Source organism: Sus scrofa, chromosome 2 (genome assembly GCF_054392235.1).
Source record: "Sus scrofa isolate SSC_HxYL_T2T_F1_AM1 chromosome 2, Sscrofa_HxYL_maternal_Yorkshire_Landrace_v2.0, whole genome shotgun sequence".
NCBI classification, from domain to species: Eukaryota; Metazoa; Chordata; class Mammalia; order Artiodactyla; family Suidae; genus Sus; species Sus scrofa.
Window position 1 is genome coordinate 85,345,770 of NC_139384.1, and position 26,797 is coordinate 85,372,566.

The 26,797-nt window shown below is 53.4% G+C and overlaps 3 protein-coding genes across 14 annotated transcripts in view; all 3 read left to right on the forward strand.

Annotated features, from left to right (window-relative positions):
• ZFR2 (zinc finger RNA binding protein 2) overlaps positions 1 to 1,853 on the forward strand; it is a 54,030-nt gene extending 52,177 nt beyond the window's left edge. For 4 of the 7 annotated variants that reach the window (XM_085013247.1, XM_021084096.2, XM_085013255.1 and 1 more), the window contains one exon: positions 750 to 1,853. In XM_085013247.1, coding sequence (XP_084869373.1) covers positions 750 to 911 — 162 coding nt within the window. In that variant the 3' untranslated portion in view covers positions 912 to 1,853. The remainder of the gene's footprint in view (positions 1 to 749) is intronic. The other 3 variants (XM_085013252.1, XM_085013259.1, XR_014837792.1) reach the window with 2 other exon arrangements.
• MATK (megakaryocyte-associated tyrosine kinase) lies at positions 783 to 20,764 on the forward strand. 6 transcript variants are annotated; one of them, XM_013994776.3, is made up of 14 exons: positions 12,923 to 13,057; positions 13,511 to 13,602; positions 14,286 to 14,345; positions 14,703 to 14,816; positions 14,909 to 15,024; positions 15,111 to 15,330; positions 15,822 to 15,915; positions 17,212 to 17,277; positions 19,046 to 19,145; positions 19,222 to 19,306; positions 19,395 to 19,468; positions 19,582 to 19,777; positions 20,132 to 20,218; positions 20,314 to 20,764. In XM_013994776.3, the coding sequence occupies exons 2-14, from the start codon at positions 13,597 to 13,599 to the stop codon at positions 20,551 to 20,553; spliced, it is 1,458 nt and encodes a 485-aa protein (XP_013850230.1). In that variant the 5' UTR covers positions 12,923 to 13,057; positions 13,511 to 13,596; the 3' UTR covers positions 20,554 to 20,764. The 6 variants fall into 6 exon arrangements, with proteins under 6 accessions (XP_084869386.1, XP_013850230.1, XP_084869388.1 ...); XM_085013262.1 differs by having other exon boundaries at positions 19,582 to 19,681; XM_085013260.1 differs by lacking the exons at positions 12,923 to 13,057; positions 13,511 to 13,602 and adding an exon at positions 783 to 920.
• A 2,573-nt stretch (positions 20,765 to 23,337) lies between these two features.
• RAX2 (retina and anterior neural fold homeobox 2) lies at positions 23,338 to 26,794 on the forward strand. The gene is made up of 3 exons (XM_005661348.4): positions 23,338 to 23,473; positions 24,195 to 24,422; positions 24,998 to 26,794. Exons 2-3 carry the CDS (start codon positions 24,207 to 24,209, stop codon positions 25,334 to 25,336), a joined length of 555 nt encoding a protein of 184 aa, XP_005661405.1. The 5' UTR covers positions 23,338 to 23,473; positions 24,195 to 24,206; the 3' UTR covers positions 25,337 to 26,794.
• The last annotated feature ends 3 nt before the right edge of the window (positions 26,795 to 26,797 follow it).

Genomic DNA, 26,797 nt, shown 5'->3' on the forward strand with positions numbered 1-26,797 from the left:
TCCTTGACCACCTCAACTGGTCACATAACCCTATTCATTTCCTTTATGCCACACAGCACTGATTAAAATCATTTGTTATCTGCCTTCCCCCACTGCTGCCCTGGGCTGTGAATTGTTTGCGGGCAGGAAGTATATCTGCCTTACTCATTGTGGTGTCCCCAGTTCTAGAACAGACCAAACATATAGTAGTTCAAGAAATATATTAATGCTCGAAACCATGCTCTGACCCCCCCTCCCCCGCACAATGGGTCTCTCTGTTGAAGGAATTCACCTCCTAGCAAATAAGACACCATTTGTTTCTATCTCATCCCAGGAAACAGGAACACCAGGGCAAAAGACTTTAGCTAAGGCAATTGGCAACAGGATGAAGAGAAGGGAGGAGGGTTTGGCATTCAGGGGTGACAGTCACTGCTGCACCTTTGTGGAAAGTCCTATCCCACTGCCATGAACCTCCCTTACATCCTGGCAGCAGCAGCTTTGGGAAACCTCACAGCGCACTGCTCACCATCCCCTCCATACCTCCTGGGGAATATGGATATGATCTTCTCCACCAGCTGGTTTAAAACCAATCCCGTTGACAGAGAGTTAAATCTGTCCTCCTAGCAACTCCAAAACACCAAGTTGAGGCAACACAGCCACAAAATCAAACAGTTGGTTAGTGATGTACTGGGTCCAGATGGATGGAACGCCTGGGTGATGGTGCTCGCTGCAGGTCTGAAGATCAGTCGCTTCTCATCTTTCCTCTCTAGCCCTCTTCCCCCTGGGCAGAGGACCCCAGAACAGGCTGGCAGCTGGCGGAGACACGCGACCAGGCTCCTGAGAAGTCAGACCACTGTGGGGGGGAAAAGCAGCCTGAGACAGCGACGCGGGACCTCAGGTTGCGGGAGCTGGTGGGCCAGCTCGGTTGCTAGGAGACAGCGGTGAGTGTGGGAGGGATGATGTGGGCCATGTGGGCAGGGCTGGAGCCAGACCTGGCAGGCAGTACAGGAGAAACCAACACAAAAGGGCAGATCTGCCAGCCCCACCTGCACAGTCACCAATAACACAGAAAGAGAACCATGAAAACGCACTCCATCCCCTGGTCCAGATAAGATGCACTCAGTGGTAGAGGGAGCATCTCCAAGCTCGGCCAGTCCAAGGCTTGTTTGGAGAAATGTTGACTCCATCTTCTCCCTGGTCACCCGTTAGTTTGGCTATGGGGACTGAGATGTTTTAGATAAGCAGATGTAGGCCCTGCTGAGTGGACAGGCTAGAAGGCCGGTGTTTCTCCTTAAGGTGGAGAAGGCAGTCTGGGGTGAGGGGCAGGGGTGGGGGAAGTATCACCCTGTTTTATCTCTGGCCAAATTCTGAAAAATAAAATGTATTGGAAAACAGATATTTGCACAACTCACATTCACAGCTGCATGAGTCACAGCAGCCAAAAGGTGGAAACACAATGTCCACTAATAGACAATGGGTAAACAAATGTGGTCCATCTGTACAGTGAAATATTACTCAGCCTTAAAAAGGGAGGAAATTCTGACACAGGCTACGAGGCGGATGGACTTTGAGGACATGATTCTCACTGAAATAAGCCAGACACGAAAGGACAAAGGCTGTCCAATTCCACTCATTTGAGGTCCCTAGAGGGGAAAATAGAGAAGATAGATGCTGGATCCAGGGGGTGGGGAGTCAGTGTTTGAGGGGGACAGAGTTTCCATTTGGGGAGATGAGAAAGTTCTGGAGATGGATAGGGTGATGGCTGCATGACAGTGTGAATGTGCTTAATGCCACTGAGCTGTGCATTTTAAAATGGTGAAGATGGTAAATTTTATGTCTATTTTAACAAAATAAAGTTTTTCCATTTACAAAAATCTTGGGTGGTTCTGAAAAAAACGGAAGAAGGGGGAAAAAAGTCAACCACTGTTAATAGTCTTTTTCCTTCCTGTGTTCTCATTTTCTACTCTCTTGGTTACAGATGGGCTGCTTATAGCACTTTGATTCTTCATTTTTTTTTCACTTAACATTACAACAGCTTTGATTTTTCAGTTGTATTTTCATGGTGCTTAGATAATCCGTTTTTTAGGGCCACACCTGCAGCATATGGAGCTTCCCAGGCTAGGGGTCAAATTGGAGCTACAGCCACCGCCGGCCTACGCCACAGCCACAGCAACATCAGATCCAAGCTGCATCTGTGACCTACACCACAGTTCACCGCACCGCCAGATCCTTAACCCATTGAGCAAAGTGAGGGATTGAACGCGCATCCTCATGGATCTAAGTTGGTTTCATTAACCACTGAGCCACAAAGGGAACTCCAGGTAATACTTTTTCTAAATTCTTCTGCAGACCTTTGGAGACAATCCTTTTAAATAATTATTACAGTGGTAAAATACACATAATATAAAATTCACCACTTTGACTGTTTGAAAGTGTACAACTCAGTGGTTTTTGGTATTTTCACAGCATTGTGGAACTACCACTAGTATTTAATACCAGAATATTCCATCATCCCCCGAAGAAGCCCTGTCCCCATTGGCACTCACTCCTCGTCCCCCTGGCAACCATGAATCCATTCTCTGTCTCTGTAGATTTGCCCGTTTTGTACGTTTCATATAAATGGAATCATACACTCTGTGTCTTTTGTGTCTGGCTTCTCTTCACTGAGCATCCTGTTTTCAGGATTCATCCATGTTGCAGTGTATGTCAGTTTCACTCTTTTTTATATGATAATATTCCAGTGTGTGAACAGACCACATTTTATCCATTCACCAATTGATGGACATTTGGTTTTTTTCTACTTTTTGACTAATGTAAAGAGATGTAATTTTTAATAGCTGCATAACTTTCCACAAATGAATGTACCCTAATTTGCTTAACTGTTCCCCTGCTGTTGGACGTTTAGATTGTTTCAAATTGAGCACTATACTTTGGCAAACATGTTCCTGAACATGTGGGTGGGATTCTGTCCCTCCCATAGATACCCAAGATGGAAGGGTATGAAATTCCCTCACTTTAAGACATTTGAAACCTACATGTACCAGACATCATTCCATCAGAGTTTTGCAAGTTCCTCCCACCCCTGCCCCCACTGTAAACAAAAGAGCCCCAATCACCATCCCTGCATCATGAAGATGCCCTCGTGTTTTCGTCTTTTGTCTTTTTTGGGGGGGGGGGCATCCACGGCATATGGAGGTTCCCAGGCTAGAGGTCTAATCGGAGCTGTTGCTACTGGCCTATGCCACATCCACAGCAATGCCAGATCCAAGCCGCATCTGTAAACTATACAACAGCTCATGGCAACACCGTATTCTTAACCCACTGAGCGAGGCCAGGGATCAAACCCACAACCTCATGTTTCCCAGTTGGATTCGTTTCTGCTGCGCCATGACAGGAACTCCGGTGCCCTCATGTTTTCAAAGTTACTTTTCTGCACGTACATCTAACAGGTTTCATTCTGCAATGTCTTGTATCTTCGGCTACTGTTCTTTTCGTTTTCTCATTCATTCAACACGTGTTGATTGAACATCTACTACATGTCATGGGATGTCACTCATGTGGCATCCCTGTGTCTCCCACTGAGAATGTTGAAATTTATTCAGTATTCAGTCAGAAAATACCATCTTCCTTGGGAAAACACAAAGATGAACCAGAGTTGTCACTTCATGCAGTGAGAGTGACTCTGTGGCCCTCTACCATATTAGCTGTGGGGTGTCAGGAGCCCACTTGACCTCCCTAAACTTCTGTAAAATTGGATTAAGACTCATACCACAAATCTTGCAGAGCTGTGGGGAGAAATCAGTAATAATCTGCATTTTTTTTTATCTTTTTAGGACTGCACCCACGGCATATGGAGGTTCCCAGACTGGGGGTCCAATCGGAGCTGTAGCCACTGGCCTACACCACAGCCACGGCAATGCCAGATCCAAGCCACGTCTGTAATCTATACCACAGCTCACGGCAACACCAGATCCCTAACCCACTGAGCAAGGCCAGGGATCAAACCTGCATCCTCATGGATGCTAGGCAGATTTGTTTCCGCTGAGCCACAATGTGTAAACTCCATGTATTTTTAGAAATGATTGCTGTCCAGAAAGTTTCAGCCTTAGGACACAGGCATCTCAAGGGCAGGGAAGAGGGTGAAAACCAGTGATTAAAGTGGAAGTCACACATGGAACAGTGACACTGGCCCCCAGACTATGAGAAAAGCCCTACAGTTGCTGCTGATGTTCAGGAACTCCTCAAAAGTAGCTAGTCCCTCTATAATCATACCAGGGTGAAGCCACTCCTATGGCGAGAAGTTTCCTGTCAGCTCTGTAGCCCTTTCCTCATAAATGTTAGCCAGTGAGAAGTGAGTAAAATCCAACAGAAGGGGGGAAAGTAACTTGGAGGAAAGAGAGATGAGGACAGAGAAAAGCAGTTCTAGGAAGACTTTATGTATATATAGTTTATATTCCTCAGAGAGTTAAATAGTACACTAGCCAGAAAACAAGTTTAAGTTTGCCTTTTGAAAAAGAATATTCAAAGAACCAGAAAAAAGCCCTTGGAAATGAAAAACCTGATGGTCGAAATTCAAATGACAACAGAAGGATTGGAAGAAATAGAATGAGAAGACTAAAAGAAAATATATATATATAGGCAAGAAAATTAGATCAATTTAGGAAGCCCAATATATGACCAAGAAGAGTTCAACAGAGAGACACCAGAGAGGGATTCCTGCTGTAGTGCAGCAGGTTAAGGATCCAGCGTTGTCACTGAAGTAGTTTGGGTTGCTACTGTGGCACAGGTTTGATCCCTGGCTTGAGAACTTCCACATACCACGGGCATGGCCAGAAAAAAAAAAAGAGAGAGGGAGGGAGACCAGAGAAAAAAAAGTGGAAGAAATCACCAGTGACATCCTCCAAGAAAGTGTGCCAAGCACACTGAAAGTCTAGCACCACAGGTGAAAATAGACCACACCAAACCCACACTGTGAAAATGCAGAATGAGGAGGATAAAGATAAGATCCCATAAGCTTCCAGATAGGACTTCCCATGTGGCTCATAATATAAGCTTCCAGACAAAGAGGGAGAGAAGGAAAAAAAAGTGACAAGCAGAGAATGAGGAAGCAGGACAGTTCAGATTGTTCAACTGCTCAAGACTAGAAGCTAGAAGACCAGAAACAAGAGAAATTATCCTGCCCAGAACACTGTCCTTAGCCAAGCCACCAATCACACAGGAAAGTGGAAGGAAAACACTTTCTCTATAAATGTCTAGGGAGTATACCTTCCTAAAACAAGGGCACAAACCAAGAAACAGAGACATGGACCCAAGAAACTGGAGCTACATCATAGGAATCTGGGGTGCTCGAAGAAGAGAGGGGCCAGAACCACAGCTGGGCACCACCCAGCCCTGAGTTGAGAAGTTAGTTCCATCTCAGGAGCTAGGAGTCACAGACACATAAAACAAAGGCAATCACTAACTCCAGGGAGAAAAAAAGTCCTAGAAATTAGAAGTGTTCCTTAGTGTACATTGCTCCATGGTGAACAGAATTTTCATATAATAACATAAGCACTGAATAGTCATGTAAATAAAAAATGTGATATAAATTTTGGGAGAGGAATATGCCTACTAGAGCTAAATCTTTATTTTCAGGAGAAGGAAATCAATGGACAGCATTCAAATGGTAAGTCCAGAGATGTGTAAACTATTATTGGGAAAAATGGACACAAATGCCAGAGAAACAGCCAATAGAAACACCAGTGGCAGGAGTTCCTGTTGTGGCTCAGTGGTTAACGAATCTGACTAGGAACCATGAGGTTGTGGGTTTGATCCCTGGCCTTGCTCAGTAGGTTAACCATCCGGCATTGCTGTGAGCTGTGGTGTAGGCCGGTGGCTACAGCTCTGATTAGACCCCTAGCCTGGGAACCTCCATATGCCACGGGAGCGGCCCAAGAAATGGCAAAAAGACAAAAAGAAAAAAAAAAGAAACACCAGTGGCAGCCCTTGGGGGGTGAGATACATAGTGCTTTATTTAAAACAGTTTTTTAAGTTTTGCACAATCTTCGGCACACAGCCTAATATGCTACAAATATTGCTACTATTAATTTTGAGGAGAATACATACATACCCTCAAGGGGCTCATCGCTGAGTCAGGGAAATTTGTATGGTTTGGAGAACACTTGAGAGCTTACTATGTGCCATGAATAATGACATATTTAATAGATGAAAATTGCACTTACAAGATCAAATATATTTTTTAAATGTGCCTACTTATAAGAAAATAAAGACTGAGATAAGATTTCTCTAGTGGCGCAGCAAGTTAAGGATCCAGTGTTGTCACAACAGCAGCTGGAGTCTCTGCTGTAGTGTGGGTTCAGGCCCTGGCCTAGAAACTTTCACGTGCCTCAGGCACAGCCAAAAAAAAAAAAAAAAGACTGAGAGAGGCCAGAGATCAGCAAACTACAGGCCACTTACCCACTGTGTAACACACCATCTGATTTTGTGCATCCTGTGAGCTAAAAATGGTTCTTTACGTTTTCCAATGGCGTGGAAACAAAGAGTCATAATTTTGCATGACATGTGAGTAGTACATGAAGTTGAAATGTCACTGCCATAAGCAACATTTTATTGGAACATAGCCATACCTATTCTCTTTTTCTTGTGTTCTCTATGGCAGCTCGGGTGCTACAGTGGCAGAGTTGAGTAGTCAAGACAGTGATCATGTGGTCCTTTACAGAGAGTTTGCTGACTCTTGTGTTAGAGGATGAGGGTGTGGGGATGGGATGAGGTGGATCCAGGTGGGGTCTTGGAGCAGGAGCATAAGGGCAAGTCTTCTGGTACCTCATCTATTGCCCACTCTTCCTTTAACTTTACCCTCTCATATGTGATTCTGTGTTTATTTGTTCTGGGAGGGCCTACCGCGTGCCAGACTCTAGAGATAAATGATTGTCCAGGCCAGAGCTGGTCCTTGCCCTAACTCACAGAGCCTACGTTCTGTCAAGGGAAGCAAGATGAGTCCAGGCTATCGACAAGAGTGGGTAAGACAGAGTAACAAAGTGATTCGGGCTCAGATGATGGGTGGCCACTCTGGGTGGTCGTGGTCAGGAAGGGTCTCACAGAGGAGTCAGAAATGCTAAGGAGCTTGCCTTGCAAAGAGTAGGGAGGAGCATATGCTAGGAGAGGAAAACAGCACATGCAGAGACCCTGAGGCTAGACAGTGCCTGGAGCATTTGAGGAACAGGAGAGAACTGGGAGCAGAGAGGTGACAGCAGCCCCACCCAAGCCACAGTGGGGAACTTGGGTTTCATGAGCACAGCAGGCACCATGGGAACGTTTTAAGCCAGGAAGTGACACAGACCCAGGTTATACATAGTGGACCCACAAGCGTGGCTGAGAAATGAGGTGCCCAGCTCCACCTCTTCCTCTTGCATCAAAGGTAGATCCACTTGAAGCTCACCTGCCCCCCCACCTAAAGCAGACCACCTGAACAGCCCTTCTTTGGACAAGTCAAGAATGGCCTGGCAGGAGTTCCCTGGTGGCTGAGCAGGTTAAGGATCCAGTGTTAACACTCCTGTGGCTCAGGTCGCTGCCATGGATCAGGTTTGATCCCTGGCCCTGGAACTTCTGAATGCCATGGGTGCCACACACACACACACACACACACACACACACACACACGAATGGCTTGGCAAACCACACTGGTTGCAAAGCATTTTTCCTCGAAAGAGGGGAGTGTTCTTTTGCTGAATCCCCGAGTCCCCTGGCAGAGAGAGAAAGCTAAATTTAAAGGTATGCTAACTGGGGCAGTGTGATCTGGCCGCGTGCTCCAGCCAAGGATCCTCTGGGGCCCTGGTAGCTCAGCTGTTCCCACACCTGGCAGCAGCTGCCCTGTCTCGCCCACCCTCAACATCCAGAAAGCTATTATGGGCACATTCTCTTTGGGGGTCCATCATGGGCCCTACACCTTGTTGGGCAACTGGTATATGGGCCCTGGAGCTGGACAGGCCTGGGTTCAAAGTCCAGCCCATCACTTCCCAGGGTAAGTCTTGCACCCTGTGAGCTTCAGCTTTCTCATCTGCAGAATGGGTCCAATGAGAGTGCTCACCTCTCAAGCGACAGGCACTACTCATTACCTCTCCCCCTCCCCAATATTCACTGGCTTAAAAAGTATGTTCTGAGTACCTATTATGTGCCAGATACTGAGGCCACAGCAGTGAATGACATTGTCCAAAATCCCTTCCCTCAGGGAGCTGCTGTTCTTAGAGAGGACACAGCCAGTAGGCAAGATAAAGTAAAATGTACGTTTGGTGCTACAGAGCTTCTAGGGAAGGGGCTGTGAAATGTCAGTAGGATGAAATATTCTGCGGGGCTACTGGAGTGTTGAGTATGTCTGGGGAAGTGTCCCAGGCAGGAGGCACAGAAATGCAAAGGCCCTGGGGTGAGAGCGAGCCTGGGAGCTTTGAGGAGGAGGAGGCCAGTGCTCCTGCCTTCCCCCTTTTCCTTGACCCCCAGTGTAAAGACTCTATTTCCCAGCCTCACCTGCTCCTGGGTTTGCGGTGTGGCTAAATTCCACCCTATGGTTGTCGTGCGCATCTTCTAGGAGAGTCCTTAAAGAGAAGAGGAAACTTTCTCTGAAACTTCCTGTTGGCTGGAATGTGGATGGGATGGCTGGGGCTTGAGCAGATGGATATCTTGGATCAAGAGGTGGAAATTCAAGTGCTGAGAAAGGCAGAGCCACAAGGTAGCAGGAGCTTGGGTCCCATTCCTGGGTCCCTGAATTCCTATCTAATTCAAACTTCTAGCACTTTAGGTTCTTCCACCCCGTGTAGTCAGTCCTAATCTCAACTAATGCATTACATGAAGTGCCTATCACATGACACCCTTTGTTCATGCCTACTACAATTTTCCTCTGTATTAGTAAAGAAGAATAAGAAATATGCCCCACCTTCACTTTCGAGGAGTTTACAGCCCCATGGGGATGTCTGCAGCCCTGAATCTCAGCCCCAGCCAGCTGTGTGACCAAAGGCAGGCAGCCTTGCCTCTCTGCATCTTAGCTTTTCCAATTGAAAACCAAAGGATTGGCCCCAGTAATCTCCAGGAGTTTGGAGAAGGGAGAATTAGGCAAATTGCAACAGTGAAAATAGGAGAAAGATGAGAATGGTGAGGAACAGTGAGATTTGGAGGAGCAAAAGAAAGAAAAGCCTTTGGGGAGTTAAGGATCCGGCATTGTCACTGCAGCAACTCAGGTTGCTGCTGTGGCATGGGTTTGATCCCTGGCCTGGGAACTTCCATATGCTATAGGGGCGGCCAAAAATAAAAAGGCAGGGGAGAGGGAGGGAGGACGAGAAGGAGGGAAGGGAGAAAGGAAGGAAGGAAGGAAGGAAGGAAGGAAGGAAGGAAGGAAGGAAGGAAGGAAGGAAGGAAGAGAAAGAAAAAGAAAGGTAGAAAGAAAGAAAGAAAGAATAAAAGACCTTTGGGAGGGAGATGGGGTGGGTCCATGGGGGTTCTTCTGTTGAGAATGACAGAAGCCACTGCCACCTGGTCCAGTGGGTGGAGGATGGATTTATTGACTTATGAAGGAGACACCCAGGAGTTCCCTCTTCCTAGCTGAGTTTAGGTCAACCTAATCTGTCTGACTCTCCAGTTTCACATCAGAGTCCACTCATTTCAGCACCCAGCTTCTAGTCTCATTTTCAGTATTAGGAATCCCTTTGGTTGTAGGTGGCAAAACCCCGCTCCTGAAGCCACCAAAAAGCAAAGACCAGCTTCTAACACTAGAGCAGAGCATGAACTCCAGGCATGGCTAGTTCCAAGGACCTGAATTCTTCCCAAGGGATTCAGTCTCTCTCTGTTTCTCACCTCTGCTTCCTCAGGCTGACTCCTCCTAAGGCAGGCTGATGGGCTCAGTCATCAGGGCTAGATCCATGCTCATCATACAGCAGGACAAGAACTAGTGCCTCCACCAAGGTGTCCTTTCAGGGCATGGGAGTGACTTCTTATTGAGAGAAGGGTGGGGGCATCCAGGAACGCTTCATAAAAATGGCATGAGCTGGAGATGCCAGCTGGATAAAGGGGAAGGATATTCCAGGCAGAGGCAGGGCAGAGAAGCATGCTAACTCCTATAGTTCAATGCTGCCAGACTGGTGGGTGCTTGGTGGGAGCAGGTGACGAGGCCAGGGAGGTCATTTGGAGGCTAAACACGAAGAACTCTGAATGCCGAACTGAGCATTTTAGGCTCTTCCCTGCGGGCATTGGGGAGCTATGGGAGGTTATAGAGCAGGGGAGGGCCACAATCATATTTTCATCCCTTGCTGGTGCAAGGAGGAAAACTGGAGGCAGCTGGGAGACCAGCCTGCACCACGGGGCTTGCCTAGGGTGGTCAAAGAATTTCTAGAATGTAGCTGACAGGACGAAATGTGGAGGGCGAGGAGCGCAGGGCTGGGGAAGTCTGGCACTGATCCATGATGTGGCTGCCAACTGGCTTTAGACTGGTAGGAGGCAAGAGAAACTAGTGTTGTGGCCCCTGGAGACTGGAAGAGCCATCACGTCTTTGTGCTTCAAGGTGGCTGATTTTTGGATGCCTCCAGGGTTGGGGAGCTTACTCCTTCTGTAGCTCTGAACCAAATAAACCATGGACTCATATCTATCCCCCTAGAGTCAGATACAGCTCTGTGCCCACACCATGGGAGGCCTCCCTTACCCAGGCCAGCCCTTGTTGATTTGGGCTCCTGACACTGTATCCTTAAGTCTGTCCTTCTCTGATCTCAACACCTCTGGTTTCTCTGGCTACTCCTTCCAGGGCAGGGCCTCCCAGAGTGTGGGACAAGGATCCCTGGGGGTCCTAAGGAGGATATAGATGTTTCTTAGACAACAAGTATCATGGATTTACAGAGGGAAAAAGCAGACCCCTTTCATCCTCCTCCCATATCTCTGGCTGCATCGAGGAGAAAATCTTCACAGGGTGCCAAGGCGTTGGGGTGTCTTAAGCACAGGCTCATGGCCTTGCTGAGCAGAGCAGGCAGGTCTCAGTCTTGTGCCTGGGGCCACTGCAGTGGCTGGTGTGACTCTAATGGTTCTTCTGGGTTTCCGCTGTGGCTACTTTGACACTGCATTTCTATTTTGAGCTAGTGATGATGGTTTGCCATACATGGTTGGCCCCCAGTGACCCTGCTGAATGCTAGCTGCAGGGTCTCCAGCATCTTGGTCCAAAGCGGTACCCATGGCTGGGAAAACGGGGGCAGGGCCACACCCTGGGATGACCCCAGAGCCGGGGAGCACAAGAAGCAGGAAACCTCTTTGTAAACACCTCCAGCATTAGTAAAGTGCACCACCCTAGAGAAGGATGTCCTCTCCCTCTACCCACCCCCGCAACCACCGCCCTACATGCTTCCTTCACTGGGAATAACCCTTTGCCAGTTGGAGGGTCCCCTTCTGGAACATTCCCCTTGGACTTACTACCTCCCATTTAAAGTGAATGGATCAGGGAGTTCCCATCGTGGCACAGTGGAAACGAATCCGACTAGGAACCATGAGGTTGCGAGTTCGATCCGTGGCCTCATTCAGTGGGTTAAGGATCTGGTGTTGCTGTGGCTGTGGCGTAGCCTGGCAGCTATAGCTCCAATTAGACCCCTAGCCTGGGAACCTCCATATGCCACAGGTGCAGGCCTTAAAAAGGGGGAGGGGGAATGGATCAGGCAGTTCGTATTGTATCACATCCTGGTAGTGGTGGTTGTTATTGACAACCAGAGATTTTAGCTTTTTTCTTTTTTGTCTTTCTACAGCTGCACCTGCTGCATATGGAAGTTCCCAGGCTAGGGGTCAAATCAGAGCTGCAGCTGCTGGCCTATGCCACAGCCATGGCAATGCCAGATCCCAGCTGTATCCTTGACATACACCACATCTTGCTGCAGTGCCAGATCCTTAACCCACTGAGCGAGGCTAGGGATCAAACCCATGTCCTCATGGATACTAGTCGGGTTCTTAACCCGCTGAGCCACAAAGGGGAGTTTCATTAGCATTTTAATACATATGGTTTCCTAGTTTTGTTGCATAATATTCCATAATATAGAATATCTGTAATTCTTGTAACTGGGCCTCCATTCCCAGAAATTACATGACACCTTAGAGGCACAGACACCTTAGAGGTAACAGAAAATTAAATTCTGGGCATCTTGGCTCATCACCCCTCCTGAGATAGTTTCATCCTTGTCCAAGTGGCCTCATCCATTGGAATTGTAAAGGACCACCCAGAATGGCCGCTAGGTGCCAGGCCCCCCAGGCCATCAAATGCTCTGAGCTGGAAGCCAGTGCTGCCTGGCACTATGGAGGAGGAAACCAAGGCTGGGAGGGGGCAGCACCTGTCTAAGGCACAGCTGGCTGTTACCCTCCAAGGATGGCTGCTTGCCAGGAAGCCTCCAGTTCCAGATGACTTTTTTTTCGGGGTTCCCAATTTTCACTTAATATTGATGATGATGATAAGAATACATTTGACATATTTTGAGTGCTTTATTAGCGCCAAACACCAACCGCCCTCTATAGGGGCCAGATACTGAAATGAGACTCTTGGCATGTGAGGTGCCTGAGTGCTTTGGAATCGCGGTCCGAAGGTCCGCTGTGTCGCCCGAGCTCCATGGCTTGCTTACCTCCCCAGATGAGTAGCTTACTCTCCCTCCCCTCCCCCTTCACTAGCTCCATGCTCCAAGGCCTGGGTTCCCGAGATGGGCGGAGAGGCGCACCCCACGGCGCCAGGCCTGGGAGCGGCGTGGAGCCTGAGTATGCCACGGGCCCGGGTCTGGGGCGAGCGGGAGGCGCCGGGAGCCCTGGAGGCGGAGAGGGGAAGGGCCGGCGGCGGCGGCGCGCGAAGCAGACCGCAGTGCGGCCGGCGCTAGGACCCGCAGGGGCCTCCCAGGCTGCGGCGCCTCCCGCTCCCCCCCCCACCCCGCCCATCCCAGCCCTCCTCCCCCTCCCCCCAAAATGAGGAAACAGAGCAACTTGCTCCAAGTTGTGCTGCCGGGGCCACCTCGGGGTGCGCAGCCGGTGCGCTGGGGCCCTCCTGGGGGCGGGCGCGGGGTGCTTCCCAGGGGCGCCCCCTGAACAGGTGAGCGCAACGGCGGGGATAGAGAGGGAGACCGTGGGACAGTGTGGGGATCCAGAGAGCTGAGCGACGGGCGAACGCAGGAGGGGCCGGTGTGTGAGCGCGGGCTTGCTCGTCCGGGAGCGCGGTTGGTAGGCTGCTGGGACCGAAGGGTGGTTAGATACGATAAGGCGTGGGGTGGGGTGGTAATTTGGGGAGCGGGTGTGCGGGTCTGCAACCCCAGGTGTGTGTATCAGCGCGTCCACGTGTAGGGATGTGCGCGTGTCTCCTGGCTGCGTGTGCGCGGCCCTGCGTGTACCTCTGCGTGTTCGGGTGGCCCAGCGGCTGGCGCCCAGCTGTTCAAGTGTGGGTTTGTGTGTGGTGGTGGTGGTGGGGTTCAGTACACATGTTTCCAATGTACGAGCATCTGTGTGTGTGTGTACACACGTGTAGACGTGTGTGCACACCTGTCTCTAGGTGAACCTGCCTTTGCTTGCATATGGCGTGTCCACCTGTGTCCAAGCCGTGTGTTTCTGTGTGTGCTCGTGTGTACATGGATCAGTATGTGTGTGAGTATACAACAGGCTGGGGATTTATGGGGGCACATACCTGAGGGGCAAAGACTGCCCCCCCCCCAACCTGGCTCACTATCTAGGCACCTGGTGAGGTCCATGGGGTGGTGAGGGGCAGAAAAGCCCCTGCCTCAGCAGCAGTGAGGGACTTTGTGTGTCTGTTTTGGGTAGGGATGGGGGGGATCAGAGAGGCTCAGCTGGCAGCCAGAGAAGCGCAGCAGGGCTGCACTGCCCTGTCCCTCACCCCTCCAGGGTCAGAGATTCTTGGGAATGACCTTGAATCATCCTCTATTTCCTTGCCCTGCCCTTGCCTACTTACCAGAAAAGAGGAAGAACCACACTCTATTAGATGGCTCCAAGCTCCTCAGGCTGCTGGGGCTCCCTGGACTGCCAGGGCCTGAGCCAGCCCCTGGCCACTTGCTGTGTGCCTGCCTTGTGTCTCGGTTTCCTTTCGGGGAAGATGGCTGGGCCAAGCTCTGTGCTAAGGAATGTGCAGGGAAAGACCACCTCCCCCAAAGGGCTTTGGAGAGCCAGCGCCTTGGCCCCTGCCCCGCCCCACAACCTTGGGGAGACCTGCTGTTGCCTCCACCTGGCCTGGTCTGGAAGTGGTAGTAATGGCCCCTAGGGCCCCACCCTCACTTGGATCTGGGCTCTTGAGCTGGTCTCTGCCCCCTCCCCAGGGGAGCCCTCGCTTCCTCCACGCCTGGCACCCCCCACCCATCTCAGCCAGGATGCCATCGGTGAGTACCCCCAACCTGGGTGCCTATGCCCAGGCCCTTCCTTTACTCAGTCCACAGGGTGTCAGGTCCACTGGGGGAGGGGGTACTCTGACCCATGACCCCTTAGGGTGTATCTGCCAGTCTTCTTGTCACTTGGCATTGCTATTCTTTCACCTTTTCCTCCTGACCCCACCCCACCCCCGCGTTTGTGACTCTGATATTTCCTCTGCTTAGCTGTGACCTCACCCTCTCTCCTTGTGTTCTCTATCTCTGCCTCAATCCAATCTTTCTCTCTCCCCTGGGTCTCTCTCTCTCTCCCCCACCACCCCTGCATCTCCTTCATGCCCCTTTCCCCTTTCTCCTCCCTCCCCCCACCAGAGGCGTTGGGCCCCGGGCACCCAATGCATTACCAAGTGTGAGCACATGCGCCCCAAGCCTGGGGAGCTGGCCTTCCATAAGGGAGACGTGGTTACCATTCTGGAGGCCTGTGAGGTGAGCTGTGGCAGGAGGATCTGGGTGTGCGTGGGGGACAGGGTGGGGTGCTCTGCCAGGACCCCCCCCCACCCTTGTCTCCCTCCCCGCAGAACAAGAGCTGGTACCGCGCCAAGCACCATGCCAGCGGGCAGGAGGGACTACTGGCTGCAGGCGCACTTCGGGAGCGGGAGGCCCTCTCAGCAGACCCCAAGCTCAGCCTCATGCCGTGAGTCGTGGGGAAGGGGCTGGGCCCCAGGGTGGGGTCGGCAGGGCCTGGCCAGCCCTGCCCAGCTGACCCTCCGCTGGCCGCAGGTGGTTCCACGGGAAGATCTCGGGCCAAGAGGCTGTGCAGCAGCTGCAGCCGCCGGAGGACGGGCTCTTCCTGGTGCGAGAGTCCGCGAGGCACCCGGGCGACTACGTGCTGTGCGTGAGCTTCGGCCGTGACGTCATCCACTACCGCGTGCTGCACCGCGAAGGCCACCTGACCATCGACGAGGTGGTCTGCTTCTGCAACCTCATGGATATGGTGGAGGTGCGGCGCCACAGGCCTGGGACCCCAGAGCCCATGCCGCTCCCCGCCCCCCCCCGCCCCCCGCCGCCCAATGTGGAGATGGAGGGACCCCAGGCTCCTCCCCATTCAGACAGCTGAGTGGACATGGAACCCTAGAGCTGCGTGCGCCCTAGTGCTGGAGAAGGAGGGGCTGGTCCCCATGGACCACCAACCCTACATGTGGTCCGAGTCTTCCAGGGACCGGGGTGACTCCTCTGGGGAGCCCCAGGAACCTCCAATTTGACACCATTCCCAAGACACGCCCCCATCCTCCTGTTTCCTTCTAGTCTGCATCCTTTCCTGTTCCCATGGAAACCAGCCGAAATAATCCTGTGGGAACCAACCCCCTCTTCTCCTCCCCAGCTCCCACCCACTCCATCCAGAGACCCCCCTGGGAAGGGGACTGGATGCAGGGGTTCTCAGCACCAGGGAGGTTGGGCTCACAGCTGCCTCTGCCCTGCCCCACCCTGCAGCATTACAGCAAGGACAAGGGGGCCATCTGCACGAAGCTCGTGAAACCCAAGAGGAAGCAGGGCACCAAGTCAGCAGAGGAGGAGCTGGCCAAGGGTAGGCGGTTCCCCGCTTCTCACCCATGTTAGACCAGCCTGGGGAGGCAGGGCCCTGGGGCCTGGCACATGGCCAAGGCCACATCACCTGGGCGTTACTGTCTGACTCTGGGCTTCCCTTGGGTCGGGTAGGGTGTACCCCCACACACTGACCAGCACAATATTGATCTGGTTCCCACACTGCTGCTTCCCCATGTCCCCATCATCCTCCCTGTCACCTGAGCCTGAAACCCAAGCCAAACATCCCATATCCTCTCCATGGCCAAGTTCTAACACCAGTTTAATCTGGCCCCTACCCCTGGCTTGGCCTGGCCTCAGACCGTCCCATCAGATCACCTGCTTCCTGAGACAGGGAGCCCTCCTCCCTCCCAAGCCCTGTAGCCTCAAAGGCGACGTTCTACCATAAAAGTCCACCCATGTGACTCTCCCGCCTAAAGGAGGGAGTCCAGGTAGCTCCACTGCCTTCCAGAACTTTCCTTTGTGTCTGAGCCATCCTTCCAGCTTCATCTACAAGTCCCTTCCTCTATTCATAAGCCCCCAGGTTATGTGACTCCTCATTTTCTCTCATGCCTCTCTACTGTTGTGCATTCTGTTTCCCCCCACATGAAATGCCTTTCCAGCCCTTGATGAGTGAAATCCTCAATACTCAGGGCAAGTGCACCCTACTGTGGCCACTGCTTTCTAACCTGGTAATCGTGATCATCTCCTTTGAATCATCTTGGGGTTAGCACCCAGGTAGAGGCTGGTGTCACCATGCCTGACTGTACCCAAGGATTCATGATTTGGAGAGGGGCTTGGAGAAGGAAGAGGAAGAGGCCTGTAGAACCTAGTGAAGGACAGTGGGGGCAAAACACAAGTGTGTGTGAAGGAAAAATCAGGGAGCCTGGAGTGCAGATGACAACTTAGAGCTCTGGAAGATTCTGGAAAATTCCAGAACCTTTATCAAAAGTTTCCAGAAGCTTTACTAGTCTCCATGTCTGTTGTATTTTTTGGTCTGTGTGTGCCCCTGGTGACAGAAGTAAAGGGCTGTAAAAGGAGGAGCCCACAGAGTACTTGAAAGGACACATTCTTCAGGTAGAAGAGAGAAAAGCAGCCCTAAATGGTGGGCTCCATTGCTTTTGACCCCAAGTTAACTGTACCAGGAATGCAGTGCCTCAGGCATGTCCTTGGGCCACTGGAAACAGCAGCCACCAGAATTTGTGCTGTGGGAGCCGTCGCTTGGTCTCCCACTAGGGGGAGCCACCGTGGAAGGGGCTGGGGAGCCTGTCACCCCTCTGACTAGGTCTTCAACCTACAGCCGGCTGGTTACTGAACCTGCAGCATTTGACATTGGGAGCGCAGATAGGAGAGGGAGAGTTTGGAGGTGAGTAGGGGTGTGGCAGGTGGGGGGCGGGGGTTGAAGCAAGGTGGGGAAGTCCCAGAGATGGATTTACATTCATATTTGATCCCAAGGTCTCCTCTCTCTGTGAAAGGAGGTTCACAACAGCTGGGGTGAGTCGAGAGGTAGCACAGGCAGCCATCTAGTGTGTATGAGTCCTTTACACCCCCAGGCTTGCACATGCTGGTCCCTCTGGGATGCTGTTGCCTGAAGTTATTATTCTGGAAGGCCCTGGGGCTTAGATCAGGGGTCGCAGACCTACTCTATAAAGAGCTGGAATGTGCATATTTTCTGTCTGCCACATCTGCTCACTTCTGCCCTTGTAGCAGGAAAGCAGCCACAGGTGACAGGTAAACAAGCAGGAATGGCCGTGTGTCCATAAAACTATATTTATAGGAGTTCCCATTGTGGCGCAGCAGAAATGAATCTGACTAGGAACCATGAGGTTGTGGGTTTGATCCCTGGCCTCGCTCAGTAGGTTAAGGATCCAGCGTTGCTGTGATCTTTGGTGTAGGCTGCAGACATGGCTCAGATCCTAAATCAACTGTGGCTGTGGTGTAGGCCGGCAGCTCCAGCTCAAGTTCTACCCCTAGCCTGGGAACCTCCATATGCCATGGGTGAGGCCCTTAAAAAAAAAAAAAAAAAAGGCAGGAGTTCCTGTTGTGGCACAGGGGTTAATGAATCCAACTAGGAACCATGAGGTTGTGGGTTCGGTCCCTGCCCTTGCTCAGTGGGTTAACGATCTGGTGTTGCCATGAGCTGTGGTGTAGGTCGCAGACGCGGCTCGGATCCTGCATTGCTGTGGCTCTGGCGTAGGCCAGGGGGGCTACAGCTCCGACTCAACCCCTAGCCTGGGAACCTCCATATGCCGTGGGAGCGGCCCAAGAAATAGCAAAAAAAAAAAAAAAAAAAAATTTATAGATACTGAAATTGAACTCTGTCATGCTGTGAAATATTACTCTTATTTTGATTTTTTTCAACCATTTCAAAATGTAAAGGACTTCCTATTGTGGTTCAGCAGTTCAAGGACCAGACACAGGGTCTGTGAGGATGCAGGTTCAATTCCTGGCCTCACACCTGGTTAAGGGTCGGTGTTACTGCAAGCTGTGGTATAGGTAGCAGATGCGGCTCAGATCCAATGCTGCTGTGCTATAGCATCGACTGGCAGTTGCACCTCTGAATCGACCCCTGGCCTGGGAACTTCCATACGCCGTAGGTGCAGCCTAAAAATAAATAAATAAATAAAATTTTAAAAACTGGAGTCTTTTTGTGGCACAGCAGGTTACATAACGATCTGGCATTTTTACTGTGGCAGCTTGGTTTGCTGTGGAGGTGTGGGTTCCATCCCTGGCCTGGTGCAATGGGTTAAAGGATCTGTCATTGTCACAGCTCTGGTGTGGGTCGAGGCTGCTGCTCAGATTCAGTCCCTGGCCCAGGAACTTCCATGTGCCTCGGGCACAGCCATAACATTAAAATAACAAAAATTAAATAAACAAAAAAAAACAACTAAAAATGTAAAAACTCATTCTGAGCTTGCAGGCCTTGCAAAAACCCACACAGGACTGATTTGGACCCTGAAGCTGGAGTTTGCAGACCCCTGGCTTAGGTGATTCACTTTGCTCAGGGGTCTGGAACCTCTAGGGTGAGGGGTTTCCAGGCCTGGGGGCCACAGCAGGGTAGGCCTCTGTGGGGGTTGATGTGAGTGGGTATGTCCCTGTTTCTGCCCTGACCTCTGCCCCCACCCACCCCTTAGCCGTCCTGCAGGGCGAGTACCTGGGACAGAAGGTGGCAGTGAAGAACATCAAGTGCGACGTGACGGCCCAGGCCTTCCTGGACGAGACAGCGGTCATGACGTGAGTCCTGGTGAGGGGAGAGCACTCTAGGTAGGGGGTCCCAACCCACCCTCACCCCACGCCCGCCTGCCCCCAGGAAGATGCAGCACAAGAACCTGGTGCGCCTGCTGGGTGTGATCCTGCACCAGGGCCTCTACATCGTCATGGAGCACGTCAGCAAGGTGGGAGAGGGGCCCAAAGGTCTCCTGGGGTGGGGGGACCCCCGAGCAGCCTGGAACACTGCCCCACCACGCCTGTGCTCCCCTGCAGGGTAACCTGGTGAACTTTCTACGGACGCGGGGCCGGGCCCTTGTGAACACCCCCCAGCTCCTGCAGTTTTCCCTGTGAGTGGGGCTCCCAGGGGATGGGGAAACTAGGACATGGAGCAGGGAGGGGCCTGGCCTTGGGGGTCTGTGGCCCAGGCACTGGAGCCTCCTGCCCCCCACCTCCCCAACAGGCATGTGGCCGAGGGCATGGAATACCTGGAGAGCAAGAAGCTGGTGCACCGTGACCTGGCTGCCCGCAACATCCTTGTGTCCGAGGACCTGGTGGCTAAGGTCAGCGACTTTGGCCTGGCCAAAGCTGAGCGCAAGGGGCTGGACTCCAGCCGGCTGCCGGTCAAGTGGACGGCACCCGAAGCCCTCAAACATGGGGTGAGCCCCCGCCTTAGCCCCCAGGGACCTTGGAACCTAGCTCCACTCTATGACCGTGGGCCTGTCTCTTGGCCTCTCTGAACCTCCATGGGAAATGGCTCTGCCTCCCCAATAAGCCCTTGGCCCATAATTGTTCCTTTTAGTTCCTTCCTGGGCCTCGGACTCCTCATTTCTGAAACAGTCCTGGGCTCAGTACTGAGAGCAAGGATAACCTTGTTCTTGCACCGAGTCTGAATTGGGGAATTCATGGGAGAAGACAAGAGAGTGAAGTTCAACCCAGGAGGACATCCTGGAGGAAGCAGGGGGTGGAGCAGAAGCCCTGAGCAGTCCCTCCTCACTCTGATCACCCAACAGAAGTTCTCCAGCAAGTCAGATGTTTGGAGTTTTGGGGTGCTGCTGTGGGAGGTCTTCTCATACGGCCGGGCTCCATACCCCAAGATGGTGAGCAGGGTCCAGGGGGAGGGACTGGGTCCCAGGCGGGTCTAGGGGTCGTGATCCTGACCCCCAGCCCACACCGGCATGCTCTCTGCCTACAGTCGCTGAAGGAGGTGTCAGAGGCCGTGGAGAAGGGGTACCGCATGGAGCCCCCCGAGGGCTGCCCGGGCCCCATCCACGCCCTCATGGGCAGCTGCTGGGAGGCAGAGCCTGCTCGTCGGCCACCCTTCCGCAAACTGGCCGAGAAGCTGGCCCGGGAGCTGCGCAGCGCAGGCCCCTCAGCCCCCAGTGGAGGGCAGGATGCAGATGGTCCCACCTTGACACGCAGCCAGGAGCCCTGACCCTGCCCACGGGGCCTCGGCCCCCGGAGGACTGAAAGTGCAGGGCACAGGGTGGGACGTGGGCCAGGCCTGGAGAGGGGCAAGGCCGGCCAGCTGCCTGCCTCGGTGGTGTCACAGGGGCAGGGCTGGGTGGGGGCTCTGGGCCACCTGTGGGCACCCCAGCCACAGGGAGGTGAAGGACTGGCACCTAGATAAAGACTGGTTCCAAGGACTGGGTGTCTGCCTCTCTCTCTGCTCCCCCTGTGTCCACACTGGGGGCCCCCTGTCACTCAGCCAGGGGGCCACCTGCCTGCCCACTTGTCTGTCCACTGAGGGGTTCACCCAGCTAGGACCTTGCAGCCCCCGGGGGCAAAGATTTCCCTGGGGATGGAGCCAGGAGACCCCCAGGCCAGGGATCACAGCCACCCGTGGACCCATTTGCTAATGGGTCCCCACTAATGGGTTCCCCACCTCGTTTGGTGGTGAGGACCCCACTATAGTCCTCAGCATCTCAGGAACAGACAACAGTGGGCCAGTGCCAGAGGCCACAGAGGTCTAATCTCCTGTCCCAGCATCCTCTTCTGCTCCCAGCCCTTGCCCCTCAGAGATGGCATGTGGGAGCCCAGGGAGGGCCTGCCACTGTGGTGATGTCCCTTCCTGGGGAGGCTCTACTGCCACCACCTGTGTTCTCCACCTGTCACGACCCAACATCCTGACCCAGTGACTCTGAAGGACACCGAAAAAAGCCAGCAGCACAGCCTGTCTCAAGGCCCCGCTCTCCTGTCCACTGTCTCATGGGGGCTGGGGCTCTAGGCTTGAATCCTGACTCGACCCTAGTTGCCTGGCCAGGGCTTACTGTGACCCACCACCTAGGACTGAAGGCATGTCTGGGATGGGGTCTTAGTGCTAAACTTGAGGTGTTCTGGGCAAACTTGGGCAGGGAAGTGGGGAGACGCTTTGTGAACTGGCATCTTTTCCAGGGGTGGTGTGAGGACCCCAAGGGCTTGCAGCAGTGTAGGGCTGAGTGCACAGTGTTACTACACAGTTATTACTGTGATTGTCAACCACCCAGACAGCTGGGCTCTAGAATGCCTGGAGAGGGGGTCCTGGCCAGCTGAATGTGGCCCCCATCCCAGGACCCCCTGAGCTGGTGCAGGGCCACCAGGCCACAGCAAGGCCTCCCACCTTGGCTGACCCATCCCTGCCCCCACTGAGCCAGAGGTCATGCTGACTTGTCTCAAGGTCATGCTGACCTGCAGTTCCCCCTGTGCCCCATCAACCCCTCTAGCCTGTTTCCCCATCAGCACCTGAAGGGCTTCTTCCTGGGGGAGAAATGAAGGGTGGGAAGCCAGAAGCGCTGAGAGTGGCCTGCTCCCCACCTCAGTCCAGCTGGAGTAGGCCACCTGTCCCAGTGACCCCGCACCACCCGGCCCACCCCTAATCTGGCCCTCTAAGCTGACACAGCGTCTGGACCTTCAGCCACATCCTGCTAAGTCCCCAAAGCCACCTGCTCCTGACACCCAGATCCCTCCTGTGCCTCTTAACCCACCCGCAGCCAATTAGCTAATTGGGGCCTGAGAACAGAGCTGCTTGTTAGCGTTTTAAAGTGATGAAACGATTGGGGGAATCACCTCCCCCACTCCACAGACCTTGCTCCCCAGGCCGCAGAGCCCCAGCCCACCTTACAGACAGGGCAGTGAGGTTTGGAGGGGCCCCAGGAAGCACTGGGCTGAGGGCTTCTGAGGCCTCCCTGCCCAGGTCACCCCTTAGGGATTATGCCCCTCTGCCCACCCTAGCCCTCCCTCTCATCCAAGCCCTCTCACCCCCACTCCTGACTCCTCCAGGACCTAGACCCCTTTGCTGTATGTGTGTGTATTTGTGTGTGTGTGTACAGGCATGCATGCGAGTGCCTGTCTCCACCTCTTTCTCTCTGTGTGTGTGTGTGTGTGTGTGTGTGTGTGTCTTTCCCCTACAAAGCCTACATTCTGGAAGGACTTATCCCTGTGTCCTCTCACACTCACTCCCTGGTCCATCCACTGGCCTGGGTCTCCCGCCTCGCTCCACTAGGACAACCTCCCTCCTGCCCGCCTCACTCCAGTCCCTCTCCTCTCTCAACCCCCTGCCTGAGACCCTCAGGCTCCTTGGGTTGGGGAGGGGGGTTGGCAAACCATTCTTAAGGTCTTCCCTAGATCTTTCTCCAGCTCTCAGGCTACCTCAGTCCCATTATCCACTTGTCCCCAAAACAGGGGCCTGGGTATACCCACACCTCTTCCCTCCTCCCCAGAATCACTCTCCTGTCCCCTTCTCTCCTGACCTTGCCCTCACCAGGCCTCTGGCCTTCTCCAAGCCTCCCATCTTGCCTACAACGGATACTCATCCAAAGTGCCATTTGTGCCCTCTCTGTTGCTCCACAACCTCCCATGGCTCCCTAGTATCTGCCTCTTCACACAGTCTTGTTCAGAATTTACAGCCCTGCACTCCATCTCCCATTCCGATCACCTTCCTTAAAAGAGCAACCTTCCTTCCCCTGCTTGAGTTTTCTCACCAGGCTTCTGACCACCTGGCATGCTGCAGTTTACTTATGTAGTTGCAGATTGCCTCCCCCACTAGGATGCCAGCTCCAAGATTTGTGTCCCGTTTGTTCATCGCTGTGAACAGTACCTGTGTGTGTAAAGTAAATGTTTATTAAGTGAACTTCTATTCATACCTCAAAACCATACGCCTTGCCCTGCACAGTGCCTGGGAGAGCCAACTGGAATTGACTTCACCTCTGGGACCTCAGCATCTCCAACCCCCATCAACATCTGTGAATCTAAGAGGGACTTTTTCTCACCCCAGATGATAAAAACAGTAACAGTGAACATTCATTAAGCACTCACTGTATGCCAATCACTGCGATGCTCTTTCATCAGCTTATTGAGTCCCTGTGGAGCCCCATGGGGTGAGTCCTGTTGTCGACATTTTACAACTAGGGAAACAAGCCCAGAGAGGGGTAGGGTCTTGATGTCCTACAGCAAAGGCTGGCAGACCCAGGCTGACGGTGTCCCTCCAACCCCTGGAGCCCCAGTCTTCTGCTACCCAGCCCTCCTTCTATGGCTCAGAGCAACCTGTGCCTGGGCGGGAGGGGCCACCTCGATTAATCACCTCGCTAATCCTCCCCCCAACCTGCCCAACCCCAACCCCTTCAGGTCTGGCTGGGCCAGGCCAGCAGCAGATGGCACTGGGCCCACAGGGGCTGTTGGAGGGACTGCTGGGGGCAGTGAGCACAGTCGGGCCTGGGAAGGAGTTGGGGGGCACAGAGAGCCCCCTAGGGCAGAGGACTAGGGGGTAAGGAAGAGCTCCTTAAGGCAATGTCCCAGTTCCTGCCTTCTTAGGGTTCCTAGACAGAGAGATAAAGGGAGAGAGGAGAAGTCAGAGCTCCAGAGGGAAAGAGAAATAGAGCTGGGGGGACGGAGACACCAAGAAAAGTCATCAGAGAAGGAAGTGTAGACAGAAATTACCCGAGATGGACAGAGAGGCTGGGGAGGCAGAATGAATGCAGGACCCAGTGGAGGGAGAAGCCCCTCCAAATCTTACCCCAGACCCCCTGTCCCTGCCCCACCCTCCCCAGCAGCAGTCCCTCCTGAGTCTCACCACCATCTGCCCTGCTGCTGTCCTGCCAGGTGGAGGGAGCCATGTTCCTGAGCCCGGGTGAGGGGTCGGCGGCTGAGGGTGGGGGGCCAGGGCCAGGAGATGAAGCCCCAAAGAAGAAGCACCGGAGGAACCGCACGACATTTACCACATACCAGCTGCACCAGCTGGAGCGGGCGTTTGAGGCCTCCCACTATCCAGACGTTTACAGCCGTGAGGAGCTGGCAGCCAAAGTGCACCTGCCCGAGGTGCGCGTGCAGGTGAGGGTCCCCCTCAACAACCCACAGAGAGAGCTGGTGCTGGATATGGACCTTCCCAGTGTATGAGAGTGCTTTACAGAGGAGGGGATATGGGACTGGGGCCTTGATGTTTGAGTACGAGTTGCCAGCTAGAAAAGAGAAAGGGCATTTTTCTAGGCATGCAGAACCGTGTGTGCAGACATGTGGAGGGGTTAAATTGGAGGCATTTGCATTGAGCTGTGCATGAGGCAGGTGGAAGGGAAGGCAGAGAAAAACCTTGTGAAGGGCCTCAAATGCTGAGCTCAGTGGCTGGAACTTCATGCCAAGGGCCAGGAGACAGGGAGGAGGCCAAGAAGCCTGAGGGGGCCTGGGCAAAAAGAGAGGCAAGGAGAGACTTAAGGCTGATTTGATTTGGGCTAAGAGGCAGGGGTCTTTCTCTCAAAACAGCGGTCTTCTTGAGGCAGGTAACAAAATTGTTGGCACTGCAACTGTCAGGTTAGATAGCAGGCAGAACCTCAAGAGGCTGGGAGGCCCAAGAGTGGGCGCCCCTCTTCCCACTGGCCCCAACCTGGAAGCACCTCTCTTGCTGCCTCCAGGTGTGGTTCCAGAACCGCCGGGCCAAGTGGCGCCGCCAGGAACGTCTGGAGTCGGGCTCTGGAGCTGTGGCAGCCCCAAGGCTCCCTGAAGCCCCAGCACTGCCCTTTGCCCGCCCTCCTGCCATGCCACTGCCCTTGGAACCCTGGCTGGGCCCTGGGCCCCCAGCCGTGCCAGGCCTCCCTTGCCTCCTGGGCCAGGGCACTGGGCTGCAGGGGTCCTTTGGGCCCCATGCCTTCGGTCCAGCCTTCGCAGAAGGCTTTGCCCTGGAGGAGGCATCCCTGCGGCTGCTGGCCAAGGAGCACGTGCAGGTTCTGGACAGGGCCTGGCCGTCAGCCTGAGCCTGGTGCCTGTCGGTGGCCACCCACGCCAGATCCCTCACCTCACCATCACCTCCTTACCCTGCCTTTCAGGGAACTGGCACTGGTTTCAGCAAGGAGGTGGCCAGAGGGTGGTCCCTGGCCTGGTCTCAGGGGTGTCTGTGCCCTCGTGGGGCCTCAGTCTCCCCATCTGTCAAATGGGTGTGGGTGGGGTGGATTCTGAGGCTCTTAGACTGTAAAGCTGCACTCAGGAGCCACTGGGATGTTGATTCTGAGTTGATCAGTCTAAATCCCTCTGTCTGCTCCTAATCTAACAGCAGAGCCTCCCTGGCCCTCAGAGACTTTCTCTGAGAATAACAAATAACAGCAGAAGCTCATGTTCAACCTGTCCCCTTTCACTACATGCTCTGTATGTCCACCCTATGCCCACAGCTTTACCCTGTGAGGTGGGCATAGCCATCGGCCTCATTTTACAGGGGAGGAAACTGGGACCCAGAGAGGCAAAGCTAGTTCCCTGAGGCCACAAAGCCTGTAGGAGGTGGAGCTGTTTTCAAACTCATTGCCTGACTCCATCACCCCAGGCACCACACTGGACCCTGGCCAGACACTAACAGGGTACTCTCAGGTAGAAGCAGCTGACGCCAGGTGAATATTGTTTGCCCCTGCACCCCCCACTTACCAAAGTGTGGCTTATGTCCTCACTGACCACAGCCCCCATCATGTCTCCCAGCCCCACTGATGCTGGGTTGGGTCCCTGGTGTTCTAGCCAATGCAACTATGTCTCCCCAGGCCTCATGAAGGTACAGTGGTCACCCTTCCCAGGGCTGGGCTGGACTCCAGGACATGGAAGCTGTGGTGGGGGGTGGGGGACTGGCCCAGTGCCTACATGACAGGGAACCACCGTAGGGGATGGGGCAGCCTGGGACAGATGGGGGAGGGGGAGAGAGGGCAGCACCCCACTCGCTCCTGGCTCTATCCAGGAAGTGACCACAGGCTCTAGGAAACTCCAGGAATTTCACCTGATGCTCACACCCAGATCATCTGCTCACCTTCAATCTCAGATGGCACCTCTGAACCCAATGGCCCACATGCTGTTACACTGCAGCAGCCAGACCAGCCACACACCCAATCATTGATTCATCCATCCAGTCTATGACAAAGACATGGCAGTGAACAGAGAAAAACCCCCATCCTCGTGGAGCTGCCACTCCAGTGGAAGAGACAAGAACCATGATTTTTTTTTTTTTTGCCATTTCTTGGGCCGCTCCCGCGGCATATGAAGGTTCCCAGGCTAGGGGTCAAATCAGAGCTGTAGCCGCAGGCCTACGCCAGAGCCACAGCAACGCGGGATCCGAGCCACATCTGCAACCTACACCACAGCTCACGGCAACGTCAGATCCTTAACTCACTGAGCAAGGCCAGGGATCGAACTTGCAACCTCATGAAGAACCATGATTTTTAAAATAAATTTAAAAAACATGT